We start from the raw sequence: 20,156 nt of genomic DNA on the forward strand, positions 1-20,156 counted from the left end.
ACATGTGTAAATTGTGTTAAATTGAATGAGTTAATGATTAAGTAAGTAAATTTTGTTATTATATAGATTGAGAAAAATGAGATTCAGATCTAGAACGGGGGAAAATAAAGTCTCGAATTAGTCGACCTAATTCGTCGTTACAGCGAACGAGGTAAGTTCGTATGCTAATAAACGTATTTAAATTGTGTTATAAATGCTTATTTATTATTGAATTTAATTGAATTATATATGTTTATTTGTCATTGAACTGTTATGAATGTCAAATGAGCAACTACGAGCAAGAAACGACAGAGTTACGACATTCGAAATTCCCGTACGAATCTTAGGAATAGTATAAGATACAAATGTCATCACATTAGGTTATCAAGAAGTAATTATAGGTAAGACCATATCTGGGACATTGGCATTCTATTGTGATTACGTGTAAAACCATGTCTAGGACATTAGCATCGTTAATTGATTTTGTGTAAGACCCTGTCTACGACAATGGCATCGATATGTGATAACATGTAAGACCATATCTGGGATATGGCATTGTACGAGCTATATATGATTGCCGAGTATCCTTAATGATTCTAGACGGTTCAACGGGGATAGTCAAGACGAGAATGAAAGTATGATCGAATTAAGAAATTAGGTACATACAGAACATATGTGAGAATTGAATGAAAGTAAATTGGTGAGTTCATATTGTATCATGTATATTGTAGAAGGCCCATTTTGCTTGGGCCCTTAGAATTATTTACAGCAAATAAATAAATTCAAAAGGCAAATTAAAAACCAAAATATGAAACCAATAAAAGGTCCAAAGTCCATCAATTACAACAAGCCCAGCTTTGGCCCAATTAAATACCAAATTTTACATTAAACCCAAATTAAAATTATTCCCGAAACAGTCTCCAACCCAAATACTTGGACCCAATAGTCATATCATGGACACAGTAGTCCAATTCCAAAACTGGCTCAAATGGCTCAGGCAAATTGAATCTTCCAAAAACCCTAGGTTTTCCCTTGCTGTTAGGCGCCTCAGTAGTCACCAGGTAGCCTCCTTCACACTCCACGTCAACGCGCCCACGAACGGCCTTTACCTCCGTACATCCACGTCAATCGAACCTACGAGAAGAAACAGCTAAGCAGTACCAATAACAGAATAGCCAACAAATGTATAACAAAATCGGAGGTTTTTTTATATTTTTCTTTTATTATTTATTCTAGAAAATCGGCTATAAAAATAGGCCGAATGTAATATGTAAGGTGACACATACAAATCAATAAAAATGAATCTAATGCAAAAGAAAATTTAAAAGGTGATTTTCGATTGATTTTGTTTGTCAAGTTTTTTATTTTATTTTGGTGTGTAAAAAGCATTAATAAAGGAAAGAAATCGCACACCCGAATCCTCTCGATTCGTGCCGTCGAAGGCCTTCTCCATCGCTGCAATCAGATTCGGCAAAGGGACCGAGAGCCTTCTTCCTCTTTTTCTTTGGTTGTCGAGGGTCTAGCCTTCAAAAGGGTTTAGAAAGAGGGGCTGAAATACTTGTTCTCTGCAACGCCGGCCACTGGCCACAGTGGCGGTCGAGGGTTCAAATAATGGCCCTTTCGGCTGGAAGAAAAGGGGAAGAGATGGGAGAGCTTTAAAGCTTTAGGGTTTTTTTTTAAACAAGGGTTAAAATGATTTTAAAAACAAAAATTTTGATTTAAATAGTAAAGGAGAAACGACGTCGTTTCGAAAGGTATTCTCAGAGGCCAAAATGACACCGTTTTGAACCTCTGACCCGTGATCTGACCCGATCGCCTTCAGGATCCTCGTGTTCCTGCAGTGAGGGAATATTTGCGCGATTGGTCACTCTGCTTTGCACTATTATTCGATTGACTCCTGTTTCGATTTCTTTTTCATTTTTTTATTTATTTTTTTGGGATTTTCACACTGTTTCAACTTAGTCCACGTCTAGTTTTGAGATTTGGGACAATTACGTTTTTAATCCCCATTGGATTGTGCGCATCGTATTTCGGTCCTTAATGTTGTTTTAATAGTTTTATTTCCTTGTAAATTGTCCTTTTGATTTTTTTTATTTCAATTGAGTATTTCTATTTTCAGTTTTTTTTCTTTTTGTAATTCTATGTTTTAAAGATTTATATGATATTTATTTTCATACATTGTTATTTTATATATACATACATAATTTATATTAAATTACTTATTTAAATTCCCTTTCAAACATGTTTATATATTTCTCTTTTAAATCTATTATGTATATCATTTGTTTCTTTTAAGGACCCATTTTAAATTATATATTTTGTTTATTTCAAGTACTTTCTTATGTTACCATTCTTTTATATATACATTATTTTTATTATGTTTTTTCACTTTATGTATATTATTAATTGTTGATGAATAAATCTTGTTTCAAATTATTTTGTATGATCATTGATTTCATATTATATAGATTGTAATTCATATATATTCTTTTGTATATTTTTATATGGTTGTATTTATATAATTCATTTATGTTAAAACTTTCTATTATGTACATTAGTTGTTTTAAAATTTTATATGGGCATACATTATTATTTTTATGTACATAAGTTATATTATATCTTTATTTATAAATTTTGATTATAAATTCTTTTGTATAGTACTAATTTTAATTTTTTTGTACTAATTTTAATTTTTTTCTTATAATACTTATTTTGAAATTCATTAATATGTTAAACTTTACATTTTATGAATTATTTATTTTTATTTTTATTTATTTTATGATTTATTTCAAATTTTTGCATGTATTATTTGTTCATATACATATAATTTACTTTTAATTTTTTTTTTCACATTGTCAATTTCAAATTTATCTTCCTTACATTATTTGTTTTAACATTGCTCATTACCATTTAAAAGTTTTTTTTTGTTTCATTGTTTAAATAGATTTTTTTTATTCATAGTCTTTATTTAGAAATGTTAAATAGTGTATGTTATAAGATTATTATCATTGGGTGTGTTTTGATTTACATATTTGTATCTTATATTATTTTCAATAATTTTTATAATATGTTATCCATGTATATTCTCCATATTTGTTACTTTGTTCTTCATTTCCGTGTATTGTATTATGATTGAGATTGCCCACTTATTTGCCTAAAATCGAACATTTCATTTTCGTTACTTCAAACAAACCAAATAAATGTATTTCAAGTCCGTTTTTATAATTTCTCCTATTTGAAAGCTTCTCATAAAAACAAGGCAATATTTTGTGTTTCGAATTTCAAGAAATCGTGCCCTAACGTGCTGGGTTTCGATTTTTCGTTTGACCAAATAACCAAATATCCTTTTAATTGCATGTTTTGGAAATCATAAGATGATCTCGCTTTTGAGGATTTAACATGTCATATCCTAACGTACTGATATGGTATTTTGTTCCTTTAGAACGAGTGAATCTTAAATTCCAATTCGAGTTATTCAAACATTTTTAAAAGAAAATGTATTTCAAAATCTTTTCAAATTTTCGACATTAGGACATTAATTAATTAATTAATTAATTAATTAGGTACCAGTTTTGGGTGTTTCAAGGGTGTTAATCCTTCCTCGTACGTAACCGACTCCCGAACCCGTTTTCTTGAATTTCGTAAGCCAAAATCAATATTAAAAAAATAAAATGTTTTATTAGGTGATCCGATCACACCTAAACAAAAAGGATTGGTGGCGACTCCATATTTCATTGTAAAGTCAATCCTCGTTTTTCAAATTAAAAATGGTTTCGACATATATTAAATAAGAAAGAATTGTATATAAATATTTTCATATTAAAGTGTGTTTATTAGGTTATAACGAAGTATGAATCGAATGATATGTAAAATATGAGTTATAGTTGTTTTAACTAAATATACATATGGCACGTGAAAGAAAAACCACAGTTGGGTCTTGGTAACGTATGTGTAAGACCATAGTTGGACTATGGTATCGGAAAATCGATGAATTTGTATCATAAGCACTTATAAACCAGAGAGGTTTGATAAGATTATGGGTGATAAATAGAAAGGTACCAATACAGGTATGTACAGAAAACTACTCAAGCATTGAGTTATATGAAGTTGAGAACTTTTAAATGAGGACATGAATAATTTGATGTTAGCTCATGACTTGATGCTTTAAATGTTAATGATTTAACTATTTTGAATTGCTATCTGAATGTTGTGATTATTTTAGGCTCACATACGAACTTACTAAGCTGTGAAGCTTACTTTGTGCTATTTCTCTATGTTTTATAGTGTCTCAGACATTCACTTGAGTTGGGAGTCAATGGAGATCGTATCACACTATCTGGCTATTGATTTTCAGTATTTTACACTTTGTGGCTTAGTTTTATGGCATGTATAGGCTATAGTCTTTTTTTATATGGTTGTTAGAAATGTATATGGTCATTTGAAATGGTTTATTTGTAATATCCTGATTTTGGGCCTAGTCGGAATAGTGGTTTCGTGACCACAAAATCCGAGGTAGAAATAATTATTTTATGATTATTTTTAAGGTCTATGATATGATTGCATGATTGTGTGAAAATTTAGTGAAGAAATTTTATGCATAAAGTGCTTAAATTGAAATTAGGGACTAAATCGAATAATTTGCAAAACTTGCATTCTAGAAGTTTCTAGTATGAAATTGTTTTGAAATATTAATTAGGTGGTCTTACATAGCATTTTACCAATTTCTAAGTCTATGGACAAAAATTGGACATGGATGGAATTTTTGGAAAGTTTAGTAGTAAGGGCATTTTGGTCATTTAGGGGTAAAATGAATTAAAATACAAAATTAAAAGCCAATTTTGCTCATCTTCAACCCCATGGCCGAATATAGCAAGGAGAAACTATGTCTAGGGTTTTTCAAGCTTCCAAACTCAATTGTAAGTCCATTCTAGCCCCGTTTTTCAAGTTCTTTACGTTTTTGGAGTCCCGGTAGCTCGATTAAGCTTATGCTAGCAATAATTTAACCTAGGGTTTATATTTGGAAAAATACCCATAGGTGAAATTTGTGTATTTTTATGTTTTATGATAGAATATGAGGTTTTAAATTATGTTAGATAACTTGTGCTACTCGATTTTAAGCGAAAACTAGCAAAAGGGCTTAATCGGTAAAAATACCTAATAGTCATAAGTACATGTTAGAGTGAGAATTTGATGTTGCAATAGAAGGGGAAAATGATCAGCATGTCATAAAACATAAGAAAATAGGCTGAAGTTTAATTTACGAGCTTTGGGGCAAAAGTGTAAATATGCAAAAGTTTAGGGGCAAAATTGTAATTTTTCCAAAATATGATTTTGGGTCAATTTGAATAATGTGAGTCCTAATTAGACTATATTTTAAATGATAGAGCAAGGAAAACTAAAATTTGGGCTAAAATGGGGAAAATACCAAGTTGTGGACGAAATGGTAAAAGTAGCCATTTTCGCATACGAGGTAAGTTCATATGTAAATGTTGAGTAATATGCAAATTATGTTTACTACTTGATAAATATGAATTGCTACCGAGTATCGGTTCCGATATTCCATGGAAGACGGCAAATGTGAGATCAAGGGAAAAAGCCCGTTTGAACCTTAGGAATAGATTAGGATACAAGTGACATGTCACTAGGATGGTTGAGCATCCGAACTCATTGAGTTGAGTCCGAGTTCACTTATGGATGCAAATGTCCGAACTCGTTGAGTTGAGTCTGAGTTTGTGAGATGTAACCAGGCATCCGAACTCGTTGAGTTGAGTCCGAGTTCATTTATGGATGCGAACGCCCGAGCTCGTTGAGTTGAGTCTGAGTTCACTTAGGGGCGGGTTACATGATTTCTTGATTACATATGTAGCACTTATGTGCAAATTTTCCATGTATCCGAATTATATTCAGATGTGTTCAACGGGTAAAGTTCTACTCAAATGGAGGAATACTCAAGATGAAAGGGACGTATTGGTAAGTGTTGTGAAATGGATACTTTGAACAGGTATGTACTTAACCCTCAGGTTGAAAACTCGATATAACAACAATATGGTAAGATGATAAATGAAAATGTGATATGAATGTCTTGGTGATGATTATGCAAATGATGTTTTATGTTTGCTTATATGGTTATGTTACTTGCTATTTGCATGTGAACTTACTAAGCATTTATGCTTACTTCCTCCTTTTCATTCCTTGTAGTGTTGACAAGCCAGCTCGGAAAACGGGAACGATCGAAGGCATGCTCACACTATCCGTATACCATCTTGGCATAATGGCTTGCATATTTTGAGTATGGCATGTATAGCATTATAATCATTTTGTATATATCGTCTTATGATATGGTTATTGAGTGGTATGGAAATGCTTGGTAATGATTAGCCATTGGAATGGCTAATCATGACCATATTTGGTGTTATGTATGTCAAATTACTAGCTAATCCATGGAAACCATGAAATAGGTAAAATTTACCATAAAATAGATTCAGACAATAGTAGTAACGTGAATTTGAAAAATCACTAAAAATAGTAGAAATGGAATTAAATAATGAATAAGTTATGGAATCGAAGCTTGATGAGTCTATTTTCATATGGAAGAAGCGAAACAGGTATATGAGCTATATTTTATGAGATGTTTAAATTTTTGTGAAATAGGGCCAGAGCGATTTCTGGATCCCCTATTCTGACTTTGGAAATTCACCATAAATTTTAAAAAGATAATTAGAAGTCATGCTTTATATGTACAGATTCAATATTGAGTCTAGTTTTATTAGAGACAAACGGCATAGTCATTGAAACTCTGTACAGGGAGATATCTGATTCGTAATACACAGAGGTCAGAATAGTCAAACCCTAAAACAGGGGAGAATTTAACTAATAAACTGTACTAATTGGCCAGACCAAAAATTCTAGAAACAAATTACTAGATAGATATATGAGTCTAGTTTCAGGAAAAATTTACAGAATTGGATTTCGAGTTTCGGAACTCGAGATATGATTTTTAAACCGACTGTGAGGCAGTTAGCCAGCTTATCTGAAAATTTTAAAATGAATTGTATGAGTTGTTTAAGTAATGAATTAAGTCCGTTGACACCTCCTGTTCGACTCCGGAAACGGTATCGGGTACGGGGCGTTACATTATTAATGATTTTGGTTAATGGTTATAATGTGGCCTTATGATTTGGCATGGTTGATATAAAATGTGTATTTGGCTTATGTTATGTATTTGTGTTTTGGCTTGAAAAGCAAATGTGGTAATAATGTGGTTCAAGAAATGGCATGTACTGGTATGAGTTTGACATGATGCATTGATAAACTTTGATTTGGTTATAGGTTGAATGATATGATTGGTTATTTTGCTGGAATTGAGACATAAAAAATGTTAAAGATGATAAATGATATATGATAGTTTTGGTATGTGTTTGGTCAAGAAATGGTTGAGATTTTTTAGAAATGAAATGTAATGATTTAAAATGGTATGATTTATGCTGGAAATGGTCACTTTTGGTTTCTTATTGGGTTGTACTGAAATGGTACCAAATTGGTTGCTAAGTGTGCATGAGAAAAAGGGTGGCAAATTGGCTTGTCAATAGCCTATTTTTGTCCACACAGGCAAAGACACGGGATTGTGTCTCAGCCATGTGCAACACACGGTCATGCTGCGCGGTCGTGTGACCCCTAGGGTACCCTTTTGAATTAAGTCAATATACCCTACAGGTTTGGCACGGCCTAGACACACGGGCGTGTCTACTGGTCATGGGTGGCACATGGGTTGGTACACAGGCGTGTGGCCAAGTCAGTAACCCCTTTAGATTTCACACGGTCTGGCACACGGGCGTGTCCTTAGCCGTGTAGTGCAAGTCAGTATGTATGCCCTATTTTCACACAGCCTGTGACATGGGCATGTCTGGTGGTCGTGCTGTTCACACGAGCGTATGACCCTTATATGTTGAAAAATTTTCTAAGTTTCTCAAAGTTTGCAAATATTATCGATTTAGTCCCAGACCACTTCTAAGCATGTTTTAAGGTCTCGTAAAGCCTTATGAGGGACAATGTGAATGAATTATTTAGGTTATATATATGAATGCATAAATGTATATGTTATGTATGTAAACGATGTGTATTGATCAGTAATGCCTCGTAACCCTATTCTGGTGACGGATACGGGTTAGGGGTGTTACATTTAATTGTATCAGAGCTATGGTTTAGTCGATTCTAGGACTAACGTAGCATATGTGAGTCTAGCTATACATGTCATATTTAACCTGTGATAGTGTGATATCTCCCGATTTTGACGAGAATTATTTTAATTAGACAAATGTGTTCTCCAACCAAGCTAACTCCGATAGTGCAGAATGTTATACTCAAATGTTTGAGTGAAAAAGTAATTATAATGAGTTAAAACCCATAAATGTATGAATAAAAGTTCATAATATCATGTTATTAATAAATGCTATAGTATATGCATGTATATGTGAGAGTTAAAGTTGAGGCTTTACGACCCTCACCCCCTCATCAGTATGGTATTCCAATGAAATCCGTAACATTTAGATTAAATAAGCTCACAAGTGTGGAATTATAGAGTTCTGTGGTTGAAGGATTAATATGGTAGTCAAATAAGAAAATGAGTCAGCAAGTAAAGATAGTACAGAAGAAATAATGGATTCTTCTAAAGGTCGTTCGGATAATGCAAAGTCACTGTTAAAGAATAAGTTGAATTCGATGAAACAAAACATTTAGGTATGATATCTAAAGAATATATTGACTGGAATTTCTTCTGAATTGATTTTTGTTAGTGGTGGGATAATGAGAAATCAGTGATGTCAGAGATAGACAGTAGAATAATGTTTGAATTGTAAAGATAGTTGAGTATAGCGATTATAGTCGAATGGTTTACAATGATCCCTTCTGGGTACTCTATGTGTTCGTTTATTATTAGAGATATATGTAGCTGTATATTTTTAGATGAAATTCTTATCGAATGAGAATGTTAACTGAACATACTGATAGAAGAAAGTATTGTTGGTCTGTTTGAGTTATGATCGACATTGCTCTATCTTTCATTGGTATTCTATTCTCTTATGTTGATAGGAATGTTGACGGTAAAATTCGTATGATGCTAGTATTCTATTTCTACTAGTTATTAGTCTATTGAATACACATGAAGATTATATTTCTTCTGTTACTGTAGATTTCAGTGCTTATAAGTAATGTTTTTCCTTTTGGAAATTTTCTAGGATATCATCGAGATCTTTATCATTCTATATAGGTTGTAATTTCTAGAAATTCAGTATAGCTCATTATTTTGAAATTTTGCTACTTCGGTTTTATTATGATTCTATGTGATTATTTGCAAGAGATATTATGTTGACGGGGATAACTATATATCTAATATGATTATAATTTCTGATTTGATCATGAGAGTACAGTGGTATAGTCATCATATTTATAGAGGTTATGTTTCTGCACTGATTGCTATTCAAATCTATTCGAATTCCTCTTGTGTTCAAAATGCATTATTAACAGTTGGGATATTATCTATTTATATGGTTGAGACATCGGTCTTATAATGGCATTATGGTTTTTATTTGATGAAAGTGGCTTCAGTATAGTTCATGGCTTGGATGATTAATAGATGAAATAGTTTTGTTAATATAATCCTTTTCTAATTTTCAAGAAAGGGTTGACATCGGCAAAAGTATAAATGATAGCAGATCAAGTTCAATTTGTATAATGGTTATCTTTCTTCAGGTAACTCTGGTTATATGTCAATGAATTTAAAACGGGATTCTTATGTTTCATTTAAGTTATGCAAATTTTTAAAAGATCATTGATTGTATTCAGAAGAAAGTGTGATAAATGGTATGTCTGGGTTATCCTTATAACAAGAAGAAATGATTGCTTTGAAAAGCTATTGTTTGATGGCCAAGATCGATTCGATGGTTTAGTCTGATTTGAGTTATTTGCTTGAAAGGTTAATGGAGCTATATGTTTTTGAGTTTATCCTCAGGTCTGTAAATAATTTTTGTACGTTCACGAGTTAATTGAGGGATAGCCTAAATGAAGAATTTATATTCTAGAAGACGTGATACTGAATTATATTTATTGGAACGGTTCTATTAAGAAATGTTCTTGTAAATTAAATTTGTTTTGATTGAAGAAATCATTGTGCTTGTAAAGTCTGCATGATATGTTACTTATTAATAAAGTGGTAAACAGTTGACGACATTGTTAACTGAAGCATCAGTTCTAGTTCAGCTTGCGTTGGGTAAAGAGTTTATGATTTTCAGTCATGTGTCATGAATGGTTTGAAATGGGTCCTAGTACAAGAAAGAATAGTGATTGCTTATGTTGTATATAGTTAAAGCTGCATGAAAAGAATTATATGGCATGTGAATTAGAAATGATTGATAATGTATTCGAAATGAATAGTCAGTGGCATTGATTATTTGGTGGGTAATGTTACAACTTTAATGATTACTTGAGTTAAAAGTATTTAATGACTAAGAAAAATCTGAATTTATGTGAACGAAGATTGCTTGAATTGCTGAAAGAATACAAGTTAGAAATTGATTATTAACCAGGGAAAACAATTACAGTCACGGATGTTCTGAGCAGGAAACCTATGTGTGCTTTACGAGCGATGAATATGCGATTGATCTTGTTGGATGATGGATAGATATTAGTTGAATTAAAAGCATTCAGCAAAATTGTAAAGTTCGTAAATCTATCAGTGAATTGCAAGTTAAAAAGAGGTTTAACATAAATTGACTCATGATTCAAAAATTTCAGATTGGAACCGATGATTGTTTGTTGTTTCGAGATAGAACTCGTGTATCGAGAAATCTAGAAATTATGTAACAATTGTTACATATGGCCCACAATGGTTAACGTTGATCATCAAGTGTCTTCAGGACTGTTATAGCATGTGTTGATATCTAAGTAGTAATGAAATAAAATTTCGATGGATTTTGTAAAAGGTAGATGTTATATGAATTATGATTGATCGTTTGAAGAAGTCTGCACATTCTATCTCAGTACATACAGATTTCTCTTTTGATAGATTAGCTGAGTTATACATGTTAGAGATTTTCAGAACACACCGTGTGCCAGACTCCATTATTTTGGGTAGAGACCTGAATTTTATATTGTGATTTGGTAGAAAATTATAGTAAGCTTTAGATAAACGGTTTCAATTTAGTATCGCATTTCATTCTTATACAGATGGCTAATCTAAAGGAGAGATTTAGATTCTCAATGTAATGTTTCATTAAGGTGTTTTAGAAATTGAAAAATACTTACCATAGTTTGAGTTACGTATAATAATAATTTATCAATTGAGCAAAAAGATGGCACCGTACGAAGTTTTATATGAGATCAGTGATAAAAAGAATTACGGGGTCGATGTGATTAGAGACACTGAAGAGAAGATCAAAGTATTTTGCGACAATCTGAAAGCAATTTCAGATTGACAAAAAAATATGCGGATTTGATATGTAAAAGCAAATCTTTAATCTATTCTCTAATAAGATTTTCGAGGACGAAAATCCCTAAGGGGGAAAAGTTGTAACAGCTCGTTTTTAGCTAAATCGGAACAGTGGTTTTGGGACCACAAATCCTACATCAAAAATTTTATTTTATTATTATTTTAATATTTACAGCATGATATTAGAATTGTGTGAAAATTTTGTGAAAAACTTTTACCGTTTAAGTGTTTAATTCGGTAAAAAGGACTAAATCGTGTACAGCACAAAAGTTGTGTTCTATAAGCTAAAAGTGTTTATTAGCTATGATTTTTAAAGTGAGGGTCCTCAAATGGTAATTAAACTATTTAAATTGTGAGTGGACATTTATGGGCATTATTATGTATGTTTTAATGATATTATTATAAGGTTAATATGGTAAATTGTTAATAATGTTATAATGAATAAAACAAAAGGCCATTTTTCTGTTCATTCATCTCCTAGCTGAAATTTGATAAAGAAAAACAACCATGGAGTTTGGATATTTGGCCAAACAAATTTGTGTGCATGTAAGTCCATTGGTCTCGATTTTTAATAATTTCTATGTTTTTGAGCTCGTTGCAGCTTAATCTAGCTAGCCTGTATCTCCACTTTTGAAACTGTTATAGATTTTGTGAGATGCCATTGATGAATATTCATGCTTTTTGATGATTGATGATGAAATATGGAGGTTGGATGATAGTTTTACATATTTTACAAAGTGATTTTGAGTAAAAATACAAATTATGGACTAAATTGAAATTATGAAATTATATTGTTAAAAGTATGAATAAAGTGAAAATATGGGCTAGTATATGATAGGGTAAAATTCGGCTAGCATGGGTTGTCCTTAATTGCATGAAATTGTGATTTTATGTGATTAAGACTAAATTGCAAAAATGTAAAATAATAGGGTAAAAGTGTAATTTTTCCAAAATGTGTAAATTGTGTTAAATTGAATGAATTAATGATTAAGTAAGTAAATTTTGCTATTATATAGATTGAGAAAAACGAGATTTGAATCTAGAACGGGGGGAAAACAAAGTTTTGGATTAGTCGACCTAATTCGTCGTTGCAGCAAACGAGGTAAGTTCGTATGCTAATAAATGCATTTAAACTGTGTTATAAATGCTTATTTATTAATGAATTGAATTGAATTATATATGTTTATTCGTCATTGAACTATTATGAATGTCAAATGAGTAACTACGAGCAAGAAACGACAGAGCTACGACATTCGAAAGTCTCGTACGAACCTTAGGAATAGTATAGGATACAAATGTCATGGCATTAGGATATCGAGATGTGATTACATGTAAGACCATGTCTGGGGCATTGGCATTCTATTGTGATTACGTGTAAGACCATGTCTGAGACATTGGCATTGTTAATCGATTTCGTGTAAGACTCTGTCTAGGACAGTGACATTGATATGTGATAACATGTAAGACCATATCTGGGATATGGCATTGTATGAGCTATATGTGATTGCCGAGTATCCTTAATAATTCTGAACGGTTCAAGGGGCATAGTCAAGACGGGAATGAAAGTACGATCGAATTAAGTAATACAAGTACGTACAGAACATATGTAAGAATTGAATGAAAGTAAATTGGTCATATTGTATCATGTATATTAAATAAGAAAGAATTGTGTATAAGTATGTTTCATGCTAAAGTGTGTTTATTTGGTTATAACGAAATATGAATTGAATGATATGTGAGATATGATTTATAGTTGTTTTAACTAAATATGCATATGGCACGTGAAAGAAAAACCACGATAGGGCCTTGGTAACGTATGTGTAAGACCATAGTTGGACTATGTAAGACCATTGTTAGGCTATGGCATCGGAAAATTGATGAATTTGTATCATAAGCACTTATAAACCAGAGAGGTTTGATAAAAGTATGGGTGATAAATAGAAATGTATCAGTACAGGTATGTATGGAAAACTATTCAAGTATCGAGTTATATGAAGTTGAGAACTTATAAATGAGGACATGAATAATTTTATGTTAGCTCATGAATTGATGCTTTAAATGTTAATGATTTATTTATTTCGAATTGCTATATGAATGTTGTGATTATTTTAGCCTCACATACGAACTTACTAAGCTGTGAAGCTTACTTTATGTTATTTCTCTATGTTTAATAGTGTCTTAGACGTTCTCTTGGGTTAGGAGTCAATAGAGATCACATCACACTATCCGACTATTGATTTTCGGTATTTTACTCTTTGTGGCTTAGTTTTATGGCATGTATAGGCTATGGTCTTTTTGATATGGTTGTTAGAAATGTATATGGTCATTTGAAATGGTTTATTAATGATTTTGGTTGATGGTTATAATTTGGCCTTATGATTTGGCATGGTTGATATAAAATGTGTATTTGGCTTATGTTATGTATTTGTGTTTTGTCTTGGAATGCAAATATGGCAATAATGTGGTTTAAGAAATGGCATGTACTGGTATGAGTTTGAGATGATACATTGATAAGCTTTGATTTGGTTATAGGTTGAATGATATGATTGGTTATTTTGCTGGAATTTGAGACATGAAAAATGTTAAAGACGATAAATGATACATGCTAGTTTTGGTATGTGTTTGGTAAAGAAATGATTGAGATTTGAGAAGTGAAGTGTAATGATTTAATATGGTATGATTTATGCTGGAAATGGTCACTTTTGGTTGCTTATTTGGTTGTATTGAAATAGTACCAAATTGGTTGCTAGGTGTGCATGAGAAAAAGGATGGCAAATTGGCTTGTCAAATAGCCTATTTTTGTCCACACGGGCAGAGACACGGGCGTGTGTCTCAGCCATGTGCGACACACGGTCATGCTGCACGGCCATGTGTCCCCTGAGGTACCCTTTTGAATTAAGTCAGTATACCCTACAGGTTTGGCACAGCCTAGACACACAGGCGTGTTTACTGGTCGTGGGTGGCACATGGGTTGGTACACGGGCATGTGGCATGCCGTGTGTCCAAGTCAGTAACCCCTCTAGATTTCACACAGCCTAACACACAGGCGTGTCCTCAGCCTTGTAGTGCAAGTCAGTATATATGTCATGTTTTCACACGGCCTATAACACAGGCGTGTCTGGTGGCCGTGTGAGGCACACGACCTATTCACACAGGCGTGTGACCCTTATATGTTGAAAAATTTTCTAAGTTTCTTAAAGTTTGCAAATGTTATCAGTTTAGTCCCAAACCACTTCTAAGCATGTTTTAAGGTCTCATAATTCCTTATGAGGGATAATGTGAATGATTTGTTTAGGTTTTATATATATGAATGCTTAAATGTGTATGTTATGTATGTGATCGGTAATGCCTCGTAACCCTATTTCAGCGACGGATACTAGTTAGGGGTGTTACAGGAAGTCTCTCTATCTTCCTTTAATCCCACTTTCCCAAGGAGAGATATTTTCTTATTTTAAAATCTTTTACTAGACCTAAGCCCTTATTCGAACAAGATAAACATTACATCAATCATTCGATTTTCTTATTCAAACCTTACCAATTCCAAGAATACTAATGAAGTACATTCCACTGGTTCATAACCATTTTAGTTCACATTCAGTTAAGCTATAAACATTGTTTCCTTGCTAGCTCAAAACCATCATTACTAAGTGCACTCATTACTAACTTAAACTTTTCAGCATACAATTTATTTCCTCATTTCTTATAACAGATTTCACCCATCCTATTCACACCAATACAGGGCTTTTGCGACAAATCCTTTCTTATTAAACCTAACACTCAATCGTTATGTGCTAATCTAGTGTCTGCCACCATCAGCGCATAACAAGCGCACCCATACAATTCTTATCTTTTAAACTAAGTTTAGCTTTATTCACTTCTAGACTTATTTTATCCATCTTATCCTTTCAAACAGTGTTCGGATCCTAAGATTTTGTCAGGTGGGATGTTACATAAATAGAGTAAGTGATCATTTTCAACTTTAGATCTGAAAATTTCTATTAATCTTACAAGTTTGGCCAAACCTTATTTGGGTGTTAAGGGACTAAAGTATTTGGACTGTGATATGAGTTATTTTATTTGAGATTTTGCATACATGAAATATTTGGATAAAAATCAAATGAATTTAATAACTGACCAAATTTGATTTAAAACGCGTATTTCTATACAAAAATCTAATGTAACACTTTTTCCGTTGCTTAACAATAAAATAATTTTTTTAAAAGGTTAACTAACAGAATGAATTGAGTTTTTTTTTTTCAAACAACATGACTTTCTAACAAATAGAACTTATATCATAGACGACCTAACAAACCAATGTTTTTAATAAACCTGAGGTAACCACGCTAACATAACGTTTGATTGGAGGGAATGGAATAGCCATTCCCTCCTTATTCTTAAATGAATAGTTAAGCCATAGTTTGCCTCACTGTTTTCTTCATTCGACGAATGGCTATTCCTCTCCTTTTCATCTAATTTTCCGAATCATCATTCGGTGAAGGGGGCTAAGAATAGCCTATTCAACAACGGACGTAATAGCAAAATTTTCCCCTAGACAATTTTACCTTGTATTTGTTCAACCATCGTTCGTCAATTTTGTCGTTGTTGTAAAAGTGGTGCCTCCGTCGATTTTGTCATTAAGAACTGTCGATTCATCTCCGACTAGTTCCATGCCTCCGCAAAGCTACCTCTTTTCCCTTGTGAGAACCTCTGTAAGTTCCGCTTTTTTCTTCCTCTTCTAGTTTTATAATTTCAACTATGTTTGTATTATTGGTTTTGTTTTTCCTCTTTTCCTTCGAATTTTTTTTCAATTATCATTGTTATAAGAATCACCCAGAAGAATATTGAGAAATCTAGTTCACATTAAGTAATTATTTTCCATAATTTTCTTTAATTTTGAAGAAAAATGGAATTTTTTTTAAGGTTCCTCTCTTAAAATCTTCCAAAGTGGCATTTGGGTTACATTTTCATTGTCCCGAATCTTATTTTTCTTGAAGTTCTTCGTTCATGTATAATGTTGTCTGAATCTGTGTTTATGGGGATGAGCAGAGAATTTGGACAAATTTGAATGTGATGGGTTTATAATGGATGATGAAGAGGAGGAGGAAGACAAAAATGATCAAGTTTTGAAAAGCAAGAAGATGAAAAAGAAAAAGAGGAAAAGGTAAACTTTATATCCCAATGTGTTATGTTGATTGATTTTAATCTTATGACTATCTTTGCCATTTATGAAGTGCTACTGGTTTTTAATTCTCTAGGAGATCAGTGAAGGATCCTGTTCTGTATGATGATGATGGTGAATTGGTTCAAGAAAACAAAATTTCAGGAATTTGTCAATTTCCAAAAGTAAACATCGAACTTGATCCATACACTCAATTTTATTCGTTGCTATCATTTGTATTACTAATCATTGTAAGATAGTTCTAGCATTCTTAAGAAAAATTCCTATGTTTGACATTTGATATGAGCTGCCGAGGTTACAATATCCATGATTTTCCCTGATGGCTTTGTTGGATGAAAATTTACTCAGGAAACTGAAATGGTTAAGCGGCTTAAAAGGGCTGGAAAACGTACTAAGGTGGTTGAGAAATCTGGTTCTTCTGATGATGAGGGTAATTTCCTACTCTGATTTGAGTAATCTTTCTCTTGTTCTGCTGAATGATGTTGGAAACAATTTTACTTGCTGTTTGCCTCTGATTGTCACTAATTGCTCAAATGTTTTAACTTGCCTATGGATTGCCTACCAAGAAAGAAAGAAAGAATTAAGCGTTATTAATGCAGTTAGATATTGTAGGCCTGCTATTTGATGATATATTCGGAGAAGAGAAAGCTTCATTCTGTGGTCAAAACTATGAGATGAGTGATTTTATTGTGAGTGAGGAAAAATCTTATGGAGAGGCGTCATCTCTAAGGTACATATTACTCATCATAAAGTCACTTTTTTTGAAGTTTTTGACAAACATTAAGTACCTTGAATATTGATTGAGTGTTAAACATTTTACCTTATATTATCTGTTTGTTAATGCTAACATTTTACCTTATATTATATGTTTGTTAATGCTAACTATCTTTGTAGGTGGTTAAAGATGAACAAAAAGAAGATGGAGCAAGTCGTAACCATTTGTTTGTCTGCCTTAGATGACAAGGTTCCTATTACTGATGATGCTAACCAGACCCTGAATCATCGAAAGCAAGTTCAAGCTTCAAAAGTGAACCTGGATAATTCTAGTGAGTTTGAGCCCTTTTTTCTAGCCAACAAGTATACAACTGAGAGGGATGGTCTTATCAGGCAGACTAACACCCCAGAGAGGATGCAGGTATATTTTGTTGCATTCAATCCCCTAAGGTACCAGACTTGTATTAATTTCTCTATTTCTTTTCCTTAAATGACTGAAGAAATAATGAAGCCTCCTCCACTTGATAAAAGGAGCATAGAAGAGGAGACTATTTGGATACATAATCAACTTGTAATGAATTCATATATATTGTTCTGCAAGAAAAGAACTGGAGAAAGATCTGTAGAGGTATCTGTTCTACTGAACAAAATTAAGAAGGAAGATATTATGAGGTTCCTGGAATTACATCATGTGAAGAAGTTTGATGTAAGTATACTAAAACTTTTGTTCAAAGTTTGAAATTAAAATGCAAACTTACATGCATGTTTTCTCTCTATGCTAGGTTCCATTTATTGCCATGTATCGGAAGGAGCAATGTCTGAGTCTGCTGGATGATTTTGAGAAAAATGAGGCTGAGAATGAAGATAATGATGATGTTGAACAAGCAGGGCAATTGAAGTGGCATAAGGTAAGTTTTTTATTAAATTTTTGCTTATGTGCCAAGAGTCGAGAGTGGCTCAGATGCCTTAATCAATGGCAGAGCCATAATAATGGTCTCTATACTGTGATGTTATACTGAAAGTGTGACTTCCAAGAACAAGTTCTATTTACTACATTATTTTCAGGTACTTTGGATTATAAAAGAATTAGACATGTGGTTGCTCCTTTAGAAGCGTAAGAGTGTGCTTCAGATGCACCAAAGGAAAATTTACGATGAGGAATGTCTGAAGATTGATAACAGTGAAAAGCATACTTTGAATAAGCAATTATTTGAATCAATATCAAAGTCTCTCAATGAAGCTGAAATGAAGGAAGAGATTGATGACGTGGATGCAAAGTATACTTTGAATAAGCTGTTATCTGGGTTCAACATAATTTGCACCATCTACAATTTATGTTATTTGGATTCATTCGATTGTAGGTGTTGAGTAGGGTATGTATGATGTATCTAGTGTAGGTCTATTCATTATTTTTGAGATTTTTATATACAAAATTCTTAAAAGATCAATGTTTAAATGTTAATAATACCATATGTTATTTGCTCAAAAAAATGAATTTGACAAAATGAAAAAAAAATAAAATTGGTAGCTCCGTAGTAGAACCACTAGTCTATCTCTATGGCATGTAATAATTTTGAGAAAGAAAATACTGGTATAGTTATTGTTTTATTTTTGTATTCACATGTACTATCGACCCAAAGTTTTTAATATTATTCCATACTAAGATTTTTTTAATAATCTTTTTACTTTTTCTATTTTTTAATGAATTTCAGATAATTTTGTTGAAAGATAATTTTGTAAGTTTTATAATTGATTGGATTTAATATATTTCTCATATAGATATTATGCAAAGGTATTCCTTCGATTAAATTCAATTTATATCGTAATAATAAAGTCATGAAGACTTGACTCTCCCAAAATGGTAAATTTGTAATCTTTTAAATTTTGTCAAATCATAAATTAATATAATGATAAAATTATAATTTGTTCTCTTATAAATTAATTATTCATTGTTAACCCTTAAAATAATTTTTTAACTTCTCCCCTACTTTTAGCACATTAAATTGTAATGCAGTTTAAAAACAATAAAGTAGATTATATATTATTTTAATAATATTATATATTATAATTTTTTTAATTCATATAATAATTATATTAAGAATATTATTAAATTGTATATTATTTTATTAAATTATATTTAATAATAATAATGTTAAAATATGATTAAATTATTTATTATTTTTATTAAATTATTTTTAATAATAATCTTATTAAAATTTGATAATAATAACAATAGTCATCTACCTAACAAAAAAATTCTGCTAAGGGTATTCTAGTCATTTTAGTTTTTTTCCTTATTCTATTACAACATCATTCTATTCAACCAAACGCAAGAATACTATTACAATTCTATTACATTCCATTCAACCAAACAGTTGAACTACTTATTACAGCTTTATTCCATTACAGCTCTATTCAATTACAGCCCTATTCCATTACAGTGAACCAAACGTACTGTAAGTTTTCTAGATTGGTCAAAATAGTGGTTTTTAACCTAGATGGATTTACTTGGCCATTTCAGTGGCTAATGTAACATTCAGGATTCAGCCATAATGTCTAGACTAAGTTTGACAGGTTACATTTGATGGTATTAAAGTCCGATTCAATAACTCAACATGAAAAAAAAAATTATGAGACTGCATGCATGTTTTCGAAAAGGGGTATTTTGGGGAAAAAGACATGTCATAGTGTTTTATTTGAAAAAAATTCAAAATTAAAAACTCCAAGACTCTGATGTTGACTTCATTAATACTGCTACTATTAAACTATAGACAAACACTAAAACTAAACTGTATAAAATTT

General features: G+C 31.9%; 1 protein-coding gene across 2 annotated transcripts; it reads left to right on the forward strand.

Moving 5' to 3' along the window:
• The first annotated feature begins 15,791 nt into the window (after nt 1-15,791).
• Nucleotides 15,792-18,796, forward strand: LOC107951657 (transcription elongation factor SPT6 homolog). 2 transcript variants are annotated; one of them, XM_016886787.2, is made up of 9 exons: nt 15,794-16,170; nt 16,508-16,622; nt 16,717-16,804; nt 16,989-17,070; nt 17,253-17,370; nt 17,535-17,804; nt 17,961-18,060; nt 18,137-18,262; nt 18,420-18,796. In XM_016886787.2, the coding sequence occupies exons 2-9, from the start codon at nt 16,543-16,545 to the stop codon at nt 18,462-18,464; spliced, it is 909 nt and encodes a 302-aa protein (XP_016742276.1). In that variant the 5' UTR covers nt 15,794-16,170; nt 16,508-16,542; the 3' UTR covers nt 18,465-18,796. The 2 variants fall into 2 exon arrangements, with proteins under 2 accessions (XP_040937744.1, XP_016742276.1); XM_041081810.1 differs by having other exon boundaries at nt 15,792-16,170; nt 18,137-18,622.
• The last annotated feature ends 1,360 nt before the right edge of the window (nt 18,797-20,156 follow it).

The sequence above is a fragment of the Gossypium hirsutum genome, chromosome A11, assembly GCF_007990345.1.
Source record: "Gossypium hirsutum isolate 1008001.06 chromosome A11, Gossypium_hirsutum_v2.1, whole genome shotgun sequence".
NCBI classification, from domain to species: Eukaryota; Viridiplantae; Streptophyta; class Magnoliopsida; order Malvales; family Malvaceae; genus Gossypium; species Gossypium hirsutum.